This window comes from Gambusia affinis, linkage group LG21 (genome assembly GCF_019740435.1).
Source record: "Gambusia affinis linkage group LG21, SWU_Gaff_1.0, whole genome shotgun sequence".
NCBI classification, from domain to species: Eukaryota; Metazoa; Chordata; class Actinopteri; order Cyprinodontiformes; family Poeciliidae; genus Gambusia; species Gambusia affinis.
Window position 1 is genome coordinate 21,332,572 of NC_057888.1, and position 12,172 is coordinate 21,344,743.

The 12,172-nt window shown below is 39.7% G+C and overlaps 1 protein-coding gene across 1 annotated transcript; it reads left to right on the top strand.

The window, feature by feature from the left end:
• The first annotated feature begins 363 nt into the window (after nt 1–363).
• LOC122824333 (C-C chemokine receptor type 1-like) lies at nt 364–8,819 on the top strand. The gene is made up of 3 exons (XM_044104805.1): nt 364–552; nt 674–871; nt 5,702–8,819. Exons 2-3 carry the CDS (start codon nt 687–689, stop codon nt 6,636–6,638), a joined length of 1,122 nt encoding a protein of 373 aa, XP_043960740.1. The 5' UTR covers nt 364–552; nt 674–686; the 3' UTR covers nt 6,639–8,819.
• The last annotated feature ends 3,353 nt before the right edge of the window (nt 8,820–12,172 follow it).

Genomic DNA, 12,172 nt, shown 5'->3' on the forward strand with positions numbered 1-12,172 from the left:
GATCTATCTATCTATCTATCTATCTATCTATCTATCTATCTATCTATCTATCTATCTATCTATCTATCTATCTATCTATCTATCTATCTATCTATCTATCTATCTATCTATCTATCTATCTATCTATCTATCTATCTATCTATCTATCTATCTATCTATCTATCTATCTATCTATCTATCTATCTATCTATCTATCTATCTATCTGAGTTATGCATCCAGCCCATTTCTTGTTTTTGTTTTTCTCTTCATTCTGCAGTCATTTTGAAAGTGTTCAGAGATGTTTATCTTTGATGATGACTCTGTGATATTAACATGCTGCACATGTGAGCGGTTTCTGTCTGAGTGCAGGCGACTTTAGAAGGTGAACAGTGCTGTGTGGTTGTTGCATGCAGAGACATTGTTGCAACACACACAGGCACGCACACACATTCGGAGAAGCCCCACACTTCTTTGGAACTTCCTCTGGCTTGCTGACTTATAAGTGAGTGACTTGAAGTGGGTTTGTAGCGGGACCAAAGTTCAGAGTGAAAAGTTGGCGCTGTTCAGCCGCAGTAAGACATCTTATTCCTTTTTATTCCTTTAAGTTGCTTGGATTTCTTTGTAATTGCTACTAGGTCCTTTACTGCAGGATGACCTTGAGAATGTTTTGTGTTTTATTTCTGCTTTTGACAGAATTTACACAAAGATGGAAAACACAACAACACCTGAATATGAATATGACATCTATTCAATTAATGGGACAGAAGAACCAGTCGGACCATGCAACCACGACAGTTCTAACCTCCTGGGAGCTCAGCTATCAGTCGTCTACTACTTCATGTTTGTCTTCAGCCTCCTTGGTAATGGGCTGGTCCTGATCATCATCTATCGGTAAGTGCATATAAAAGCCAAGTTCTAGTCAGACCTCTTATGAAATAAGATACGAAATTATCTTAAATAAATAATCTATGTTCATCCAAATCCGAGATGTAATTTCTAAGTTCTATTTATTAATAAAGCATACGCAGAAAACAGCAGGTTTACCCACTGCTGAGCAAAAACATTTATGCTCGATTTTAAAAGTGGGCTGTAGATATTTCTTGAAGTTTTTTTTAAATATAAATTTTAAAGATAAAACAATATGTTTGTAGTTGAGCTCATATGTCGGATTTTACAGTACATGATCTTGATTAAACCTGATTTGTCCAAAATCCATAAAGTTACATTGAGTCAGGATCATAGAAGAGTCACACAGAACCACAAGATGTGTCAGAAAAAGAACAGAACTGGGGGTCAAAGTGTTCACATAAAACAAACCACATTTTTTACTCTTCCAATTAATTCCTGTTCAGTCTAACACACGTCCTCATTCCTCTACAGCTCCCTGGTAACAATACCAGGTTATGATTAGAGAGGCTGGTCCAGCACAGCCATGCTGTGGGTCAGGAACGGTCCGATGCTCAGAACATTGTGAGCTTCTGCAATAGTGTCATAAAGTGGACACAAATTTTCCTGATGCAACTCTGACTCGTATTAGCACATCCATGCAGTAGAGAGTATATCGCCTCTTTGCAGACTTCCTAGCTGCATTTCCAAGACACATTTAGGCAAAATGTTGTCAATAGTCAGCTAATGTAACCCCTCCCGCCACCCAATTTTGCAGTTGCGTGTTTCCATTAAATAAAAAACGCAATTGAAAAAACACATGAATAAGTTTGTTCTTAAAAACATCTGCACTGTCATCCTTTAACGGCTTCCTGTCCTCTTCTTCTTCATGATGGCAACATCTGGTTGTTGATCATGAGGCAAAAAGTGTTTTGTGAAAATGTTTTGTGAAATGAGCCAATTTCAATACGGCCAACAAAACAAACAACAACAACACAAAAAAAAAAAAAAAAAAAAAAAAACTTCTTCCTTGCGCTAAAATGTTTGATCAAATAATTAGCTTTTTAAGAATTGCTGTGTTTCCATTAACTGCATTAGATGGTCAATGGAAACACAGCTAGTGGTCAGCTCTGCATGGGTGATGCCTCTGGTATTGAAATCACAAGTAACATGAGGATGACTTTGGACTTTGACTATCTTGCTGTCCTCACAGCAGACTGTTCCACTGAAAGCTGTGGTGCTTGGTCTCTATGGTAGCCTCAAACATTCATTACTCATCAATAGTGATGACTCTCTCTCTTAAGATTCCGGCTTGTGTGAATCATCACTCCAGGATGCCCGGACACACCCGTATTGACTCATTCAGTAATACTGACATTATCTCTACACAGACCCTGAACCTGCCCAAATATTCCAGATTTCACTTTGGATCAGTCAGTTGATATAGAGGCATCAGATATCTGGTGTACTTAACATGGGGAACAGTCTTTCTCGTTCGTACCTCTTTGAACCACTTGTGCCACTCGAAACCTCTGCAGAGCAACATCGTCTCATTTCCATAGACTAGAATTTCCTCAGAGTTTTCCTTGGCCAGAACAAAACCTTTGATATGTTTCAATCACTTCCTGGTTTGAAGTTGAAAGGTTGTTAGCGAAAACACACAGACTGTTAACACTGCAAAGAGCTGAGGTTGTCAACAACCTCTCTTATCTTAGATCTTGTGGTGACGCCACCCACAAATATCTACTTGTCTTATCTCTTCCAAAGCACAACGAGTCCTATTTTAATTATCTCAGGATTATTTCATGGGAACAGACACAGAGTTATAGATAAACTGACTTAAACAGCAGTCCCATTGCCTGTGTCATGGTGCTTATAGTGCACTATTTCTCAATTATTTTCTGTCACGCCCCTCCAGCGTCCTTCCCTTCTGAGAATTTCAACACTGTTGGGGATGTGTTCATATTTAATAATTTATCTGTACGAACAACTGGCTCCAGTATTGTATGACCTTATTATCAAAACTGCTGTTTTATTGTCCTAAGTCTCAAAATAATTTCCAAAATCAGTTTATTAAGTGAATCAGTAACATTTAATCAAACCTACTCAGTTTGAAAGAGAAAAAGTGCAAATGATTCACTGGGATGTGCATTTTTAGACTTGATACAGTAAAACTTTTTACAACTGCATTGGTTACTTGCCAGCTTCTACAGTTTAGTTTTTCCATCCATCCATTTTCTAACACCCTTGTCCCTAGTGGGGTCGAGAGGGTTGCTTGTGCCTCTCCAGCTAACATTCTGGGCGAGAGGCGGGGTTCACCCTGGACAGGTCACCAGTCTGTCGCAGGGCAACACAGAAACAGACAGGACAAACAACCATTTACACACACACTCACACCTAGGGAGAATTTAGAGAGCCCAATTAACCTGACAGCCATGTTTTTGGACTGTGGGAGGAAGCCGGAGAACCCGGAGAGAACCCACACATGCACAAGGAGAACATGCAAACTCCATGCAGAAAGACCCCGGGCCGGGAATCGAACCCAGGACCTTCTTGCTGCAAGGCAACAGCTCTACCAACTGCGCTACTGTGCAGCCCCAGTTTAGTTTTTCACAAAGTATAAAGTTTTTAACATTTATTGTGGAAAAAAAAATATTTGAGAAATACTGACAGCGTAAGCTAATTTATCGCACATGTCCCTAGTTGGGCTTTTCAGTCACCATGGTCCCCTTTTCTAAATTTCTTCTATGGAATACCTTGTACAATGTAAACATGAATTATTTTCAGACAGTCAAATGTGTGAAGGCAATGAAATGAACAGAACTGCGGAAATCAGGGAGCCCATTAATTTCACTAATTGAGATGCAGAAAAACTGCAACTTTAGATGAAGCAAATGAAAAAAAAAAAAAAAACCTGCCCTTTCTGAAGTTTGATCAAAAACTGGACAACAAATTTGCAAAGGGAAAGAGTTAGAAAACACCCTTCTATACAAAAAGAAAAAAATTAACATTTTATTCTGCCATTTTAAACAGTCAGAGTGTGTGTGGCTCAAGAGACGAGAACATTTTAGACAGACTTGTGAGGGGATGTAATGAGGCTGTCTGAAAAAAAGAAACACTGAGACTGTAAGATGAAGTCATGGTTCTGTGGAAGCTTGTTATTTTCACTCCTACAGAGTGAAGTACAGTAGGTAGAGAGGAGTGGGTGGGTTGAAGGCTTCTATCTCAACCCCCAAGAGTCTTCACTGCTCCACCAAGCCTCTTCAACAGCTCTACCTCCAGAAGAAGAGTGTGAGGATATTTTCTGTTCTCATGGAAACTCAAATGACAATGACAGACACCAAGTGGAGAAAAAAAAGACACAGTGGGCTTTGGACTGAAAATGATTCATGCAGTACATTTTAAATCGTTCAAGTTGTCCTAATGACCATTTTGCCCAAAGTTATCTGACTCCTTTCACTTACAGAAATTTGAAGAACTGCAAGCACTTACAAAAAAAAAAAAAAATGCAATAGCCCAGACAATGGCATATAAATACCATCTCTTAGAGTTAAGATTCATCTTCCTTTCTTATATGAAACTCTTGAGAAAATAGTTTCTAATCAGGTGTGTGAGTCTCTGCACATAAATTATTTTCAGTCTGGTTTCGCAGCTCTCTAATGACATTCTCTTATGTGTGAATGATTGAATGCAATGTACAGCACTTTGACTTGATAAAGTGTTTTACAAATACAGACAGTTTACTATTTACCAAAATGGGGGATTTTCCTTTCCACTCTCGCTACATGCATGATCAGTATGAGAGATTGCTGTTAAGTCAACAATACGATGTCGCTACATGTTCATCCAGCAGGACGGTTTACTGAAGGTCATCAGCGGCATTTCCATTACAAATGTGTGCAAAACCTTAACATTCACTAATGTGAACAATACATTGTCACTGATGCAGTGTGTAAATGCAGAAATGCAAGTGAATAAATCTTCAAAAAACATCCTCCAACTGCTTATTGCCGTCTTCTTTGTGGTTTGTGCCAGAGCCAATATCTGGTTGTCGATCAGGTGATTCATGTTATGGGACAAAACTGTTTCCATAGCTGTTCTGCAAAATAAACCAATTTAGATCTGCAAAAAAAAAAAAAAAACACACCTGAACTTGGTGCCCAAACTTTCAATCAAAAATTTAGTTTTTCAGAGATTGCGTTTCCAATAAGTGCATTTGTTTTTTAAATGCTGAACTGTGCAACTTGTTTTGAAACAGAGACTTTGTTTAGTCATGAACATTTCCACAAATGTTGCAAAACAGAAAGAACAGCAAAGTCAAGCTTGAAAGACGTTTCAATTTCATGGGTGTACTCAAAAAAATACATACACATACAGTATACATGCAAACGCCCACACACACACCCATACGTTTCATAACCACGTTAATCATGTTAAAAAAACATTGTTTTTGTGAAATTATAGCTTTTTGCAAAACCAATACAAAGTATTGCATAAGTATTGGTTTGAATTCCAGTGTCAAGGTTCCTGCAGTTGTTGCCGTAGATAGATTCTCTAAATTTTTTGGGGGGAGTATCAAGTGTATTACATGCTAACTGATTTTGTTCCTTGGAACTCTGAAGGATCTCAGTTGAATGTTGGTGTAACCTGATGTTTCTGCTGTCTAATTTAATGCCTAGTCCTAAATCTCCTACCTCCTTCCTGTGATGGATTTGTTGTTACAGAGTTCCCTTTAGCTTCTGAATAGACAAAAAAAAGTAAACATAAGAAGTCTAACTTTTATGTTAGACTTCTCTAACTTTTATGTTAACTCTCTCCTATCCAACGTCCTTCCAGGTTTGAGAGGCTGACCACTGTGACCAACATCTTGCTGCTGAACCTGGTGGCGTCCTCCCTCATCTTCATGAGCAGCCTTCCCTTTGTGGCCGTCTATATGCAGCTCTCTGAATGGATTTTCAGCTCAGCTATGTGCAAGATTGTCTTCAGTGCCTACTACCTGGGCTTCTACAGCTCAGTTTTCTTTTTAGCTCTGCTGACATTTGACCGACACCTGGCTGTTGTGTATTCGCTGACTGCCACTCCTGTGAGGAATCGACGTTATGCAGTCATTTCCTGTATGGTGGTGTGGCTGGTGAGTGGTTTGGCTTGCATTAGGCCAATGCTCATCATGACCAAATTTAAAAGCTTTAACAAGACATATTGTGAAGAGTATCCCCATATCCTCCCAAATATAGATGTGATAACGCTGAGAAATGCAGGATTTTTTATTCAACTTTTTGTATTCCTCATCCTCCCTCTGGCTGTTATTATCTACTGTTACATCAGGATCGCAATCACAGTCATATCATCCAAGATAGCTACTAAATTCAAGACGGTCAGACTGATCTTTGTCATTGTACTGCTGTTTTTTATCTGCTGGACTCCTTTCAACATAATAGAGCTCCTGCACGGTGAACTCGAAAGCTGTGAGGCTAAACAGAAACTCAATTTCGCTCTTCAGGTAACCCGGAACATGGCATACTTTTACTTCTGCATCAGTCCAATCTTTTACACATTCGTAGGGAGAAAATTCCAGAACTACTTCAGACATCTTGTGGTTACTCGTTTCCCAAGCTTGAAGAAGTACATTTCTGTTACTGAAATCAGCAGAAATAATATGTCTACTAAAGTGACAGGGACTGACACTAGCGATGGGAGGGGAAGCTTGAGCTTACTAAGACATCAGACAGATAATATGACAAATAAACATGAGAATGTATATGAAAAGCATTAGTTTGATGAAAGCGTATGCATAAGAAAAAATATCTGCTAACCTTGGCTGTAATAATACAGTCTTGGTATGAATTTGCAATTCTAGACCTTCTGTTGATTTTCATTAATAACTTCCAGAAAATAAATTATATTAATTCAAAATGATAGGGCTGCACAGTGGCGCAGTTGGCAGAGCTGTTGCCTTGCAGCAAGAAAGTCCTGGGTTCGATTCCCGGCCCCGGGTCTTTCTGCATGGAGTTTGCATGTTCTCCCTGTGCATGGTGGGTTCTCTCCGGGTTCTCCGGCTTCCTCCCACAGTCCAAAAACATGACTGTCAGGTTAATTGGTCTCTCTAAATTCTCCCTAGGTGTGAGTGTGTGTGTGAATTGTTGTGTGTCCTGTGCTGCCCTGCAACAGACTGGCGACCTGTCCAGGGTGAACCCCGCCTCTCGCCCGGAACATAGCTGGAGATAGACACCAGCAACCCTCCTGACCCCATTAGGGACAAGTGTGAACAGAAAATGGATGGATGGATGGATAATTCAAAATGGTCCTAAACATGCAGCAGAAATTTAAAGTAATATTACGTGTAAAATGCCCTTGCAAAATACATCCATCTGCGTTGGCCCCTCTGCCTTATGATGCTTATCCAAAATGCAGCCAACTGCGTGAGCGCGTATGACAACTGGACGGGGCAACCTGCAACAAACAAAATATTCAGAGAGATTCCACAGACACTGGCTGTCCAAGGGTAGCGGACGACGTCATTAGAACTTCTACCGCATAACCCGCCCGGTTAGTTCTCGGCTAGAGAACTAACTGAGACTTGACAATGGAGAAAGCTTGGGTTTTTGTTGTAGCACTGGTATTACCCTCAAAGTGAAAAGGCACGTTTATACTCAGTGCAGCACTGATTCATAATGAAACCAGAATCAGTCCGTGTGTGGGTTACCACCTGGTACTACAACTGACTCCCACAGTCCAAAAACTTTGCTGTTGGGTTAATTGGGCCCTAAATTGTAGCAAGAAGCCCTTTCTTCCTAAAAATCACTTAAAAGTCTTTCAGAAGACTGTATTAAAGTCCAAGTAAACCAAATTTTAACTTTATGCCCTATTTACAAAAAATAAGTTTAGCTCAAAAACACCAGCATACTACTAAAAGAATACCATGGCATCTTGTTCGGGGGTTACCTTCTCTCCGACGTTGCTAAACATTTTGCCAAAGTGGATGAAATTATGACCAGTTGTAAATATTTGTCAGTTTTCACCTAAATTTGTCAGAAGATTTTAGTTTCAAAATAACCCTCCAAGAAGCCGTATCAAGAAAAGTTTCACAAGAAGAAATATAAAGTTTGTTTTTATGTTTTTTCCTCTGACAGATTTGTTTTTCAGTCGATTTGTTTATGATAAATTTCACATGAGAAGTTATGGACCGTTTACATCCTCTGCGTATTGAGGCAACTTGCCAATCATTGGGGGACTCTACATAGTCTGAAAAAAAAAAGGCGTCGCCATTGATACAGCACAGGGTTTCGTTCTCAAATCAAAATGTCAACGTTCACGGGGACAAAAAATTGCCAACCTTTAAAAGCTGATGACTCAAGAGATAATTTAGAAACTGTCATTTATTATTACACCTGCTGTACCGATACCAGTATGAGTCGATGAAGGTTAACATCCCGAATGTACATATGTGAATAGATCTGTAAATAGTTTGTGATTCTGGTTTCTTTTTCAGTGTTTTGGTTTGATCTGACTGAAATGACAGTAGAGAGATCTCTTTATTAAACTGATCTTGACTTTCTTGTTTGGTAACTAGGATCCATTTAGAACGTATATATTTGACATCTCCGATTTGATTGAGTTGACTCTTTGGTTTCATTTTGTAAAGCACTTTGAGACGTGCTACATCTGTAAGTACTTTGTGATTGTAGTTGTAGAGCTTTTCTTTTTACATTGAGTCTGATGACTCAGTTGTAATTCAACAGTCAACAGTTCAACATTAAGTTGAATCTTTTACACGTTTGTAGTGTTGTGGATTATAATGTGTTGTTTATTATTGTTTTTTTTACTTAGCTTGTTTTTTGTGTGCAAAAATTTGTTGTATTTCCAAAAAACATTTTTTTGTTGTCAGTTGCCATCCAGTTTGGATTTTGCATTTAAAGTTGATTGTTTTGTGCTCAGGAATAAAAACAACTCAAAATATTTTGATTGTGGATAAATCATTTTGTCAGATTTGAATGTGAAATGAAAATATTAGTTTCAGTAAAATGCTTTAATTAGAACTCAATTTCTGACATTTAAGAGGATACTACACATGTGCATATTTTGATATTGATCTGACATCAAATAAATACTATGTCAGTATCACGATACAATATTTAAGATATGTGAAACTTCTGACCGTTAGGCATTTTTGTTGAATTTTTTTAAATTATTTAGGACAGAATTTAAATATAGTTTATGGGTATCAACAAAATACAGAACAGATGTAACGTTTTCACATGATGAACAGAAACAATAGCAAAATCAGCTTTTTTTCCTTTAATAAGAAAAATAATGATTTGAACGGGCTGCACAGTGGCGCAGTTGGTAGAGCTGTTGCTCTGCAGCAAAAAGGTCCTGGGTTCGATTCCCGGCCGGGGATCTTTCTGCATGGAGTTTGTATGTTCTCCCTGTGCATGGTGGGTTCTCTCCGGGTCCTCCGGCTTCCTCCCACAGTCCAAAAACATGACTGTCAGGTTAATTGGTTTCTTTAAATTCTCCCTCGGTGTGAGTGTGTGTGTGAATGGTTGTTTGTCCTGTATGTCTCTATGCTGCCCTGCGGCAGACTGGCGAAATGTCCAGGGTGAACCCCGCCTCTCGCCCGGAACGTAGCTGGAGATAAACACCAGCAACCCTCCCTGTGCAGGTGATGAAATCCTGTGTCGGTTCGCAGTAGGTGTAAACTCTGTTACACAAATTCCAGGGCACCGTCCCTAGAACAACATGTCCATTATTATAAACACAGTTCCCTAGAGATCCTGGTTTAGCTCCTGCTAACGAAATGATCTCTGGTATTTTCCATACAGTTTGTTGAGATGACGGCAAAGGAAGTACATCATCTGCAAGTGAACAATTTAAAGATTGAAATAGGCTTTGCACAGCCTCTCCCATCCGGAGGTCAACTGAATAGTCCTCCTCACGTGGTCTGTCTCCTCTTAGGGGTGGGATACGCCGTGGTCTGGTGCTTAGAACGTAGAGACACATCTGTTTGTCGTCAGTAATGTTACCTGGTCGTAGACCTGAGTTATGTATGGAAACCGGCATCTGCGCACACACGTAGCAGTTCACAGCATGTCCCTCATAAGCGGTTCTATTCATCAGCTTCCACCACAGATTCGTACTGTAGTCATGCGGATGAAGCTCAGGCTCGTTTCCTTCTCCAAACATCAAACATACAGCAGTCACAATACAGTAGAAAATCCATCTGGCATATGGAGTTTCCATTGCTGCTCAGAATACAGAGATGTCAGGACCCCCAGCCTAGCAGAGTGAGGATCTGTTGAATTCTTCTGCTGACCTTGAGACGAACTGTCCTAAACGACAGAACCCCTTTGTAAATCAGACTTCCCCGTCACTCTGATTTAGGGGTCTAACACTCTCTGTACCTTACAGTGACTGAGATGTATCCATGTGGGTCTTTCAGCAATCGTTACAGCTGTTGGTGTGGTCATCAGCACCTGGAACGGTCCTTCCCACCGTGGACTCGCCCAGTTCTTTCGTTTGATGACCTTTATGTAGACCCAATCACCTTGCTCGATTGGAGTGGCCTCCTGTATAGGAAGAGAATCAGAAGGCAGTAAACTTGCACTGGACACAAAATCCATATGCATAGTTTGAAATGGATAAGATGGTTTCGGGAACTTGTAATGGATAAGATGGTTTCGGGAACCTGCCTCGTTTTGGCCTTATGTTTCCCTGAGAATTATATTTCACACAAACTGGACATGCAGTACAAAAATTTTTTAAGTATGAATTTAAACCATATGTCGTGAAATGCTGTTGTATTATGGTTTCCATCCCCCCTGTTGACACATGGCAGCGCCCGTGTGTCACAATTGCTGCAGCTTTAAATAAAGATTTAGGAAGGACTGGTTTCTTATTGACTTCAAAAATTTTCTCATCATTAATTTTCGCACCCTTAGTTATCCACATCCTTTTTTCAACTTTCGGTGCGTTATCCTGCATGTCTTTTATCACTGCTTTGTCTATCATTTGTTGTTCTCCTTCAGTCTGTGCTGAGAAAGTTCAGAATATGTTCATGTGTCACTCAAATACATGAACTTGAGCTGTGCCTGTAACAACTTCACAAAGTGATTGTTTCCAGACATCACAACTGGGGCTGTAGCTCCAGCCATCTTCACTTTCTTTGTAATCAGTGGCTTCAGAAGCCATTTTGGTTCTGTTACCCACATCTGCCCATGTAATATTATGTGGTTTAAAAAGCGAGATGTGTGGGTTTGCAGGCAACTTATACAGCTCTGTTTGACTTGTCGGAAGGAGCACAGTCACAGCTGCATAAGACCGACGGTCTGTGAATATTTCAGTCACAGCAAGTGTCACAGGATTTGTTTCTAAAAACTTTTGCACATAATCATCCTGTGGATCATTTAGGATGTTCATTGTTACATGCAACTGATTGTAGTTCATTTCTGTTTCAGGTAAGTCCAGTTGTCCTCGAGCTTCTCTGAGAAGCTTTCCTGGAACATGAGGATTGTCAACTGGCTTTAGATCATATGAACAGTAGATTTTTTCATCTTTTTGAACTGTATACAGATCAGAATGTTTTAGTCTGACAGCTCTCATGCCATCTTGTACAGGGACTACTGCTATCCCTAATTTTGTCATTAGGTCTCTACCTAACAGATTTATTGGACATTGAAACGACATTACAACAGAAGCTTTTACTTTAATTCCTGTTTCAGGATCTTTAAAAGATGTATTTTTTGACATATGTTCTCTATGTATTTGTCCATTGGCAGATTTCACCCAAATGGACTCATTTGTAGGGTTTATCCCTTCTATTTTAGTTTTTAGAACTGTTTTACATGCACCAGTGTCGCATAGAAATTCAACTTTTTCCCCACAAACAATCAGTGTAATGTAGGGTTTTTCTTTTAATGCATTTAACATATCCCAAGCTGCACATATATCCACCATTTCATCAATTTTATCTGGTGGTATGTTTTGTTTGGGTGTGGCAGAGTCTAGTCATGTTGAAGAGTTAGGCTTTTGTTTTTTCTCCCATCTGCCACCCCTTCGATGATTTATTTTGTTTTCTGGGCAATGTCTTGCCCAGTGGTCAGGATGGCCACAATGCCAACATCCATCTGGGCGTTGAGGTTTATTTGAGGTATAACTTCGGAGTGGTTGCTCATAGTGACCTCCTCTGCCGCTATTTCTCTCTCGGCCTCTTGAGGAGCCACGGAACAAGACAGAGGTATCTACTTCTCCAAAATCCTCCAGATGAAAAACATCTGATCCTGTTTTTGGTTTTTTTACTACTTTTTCTGC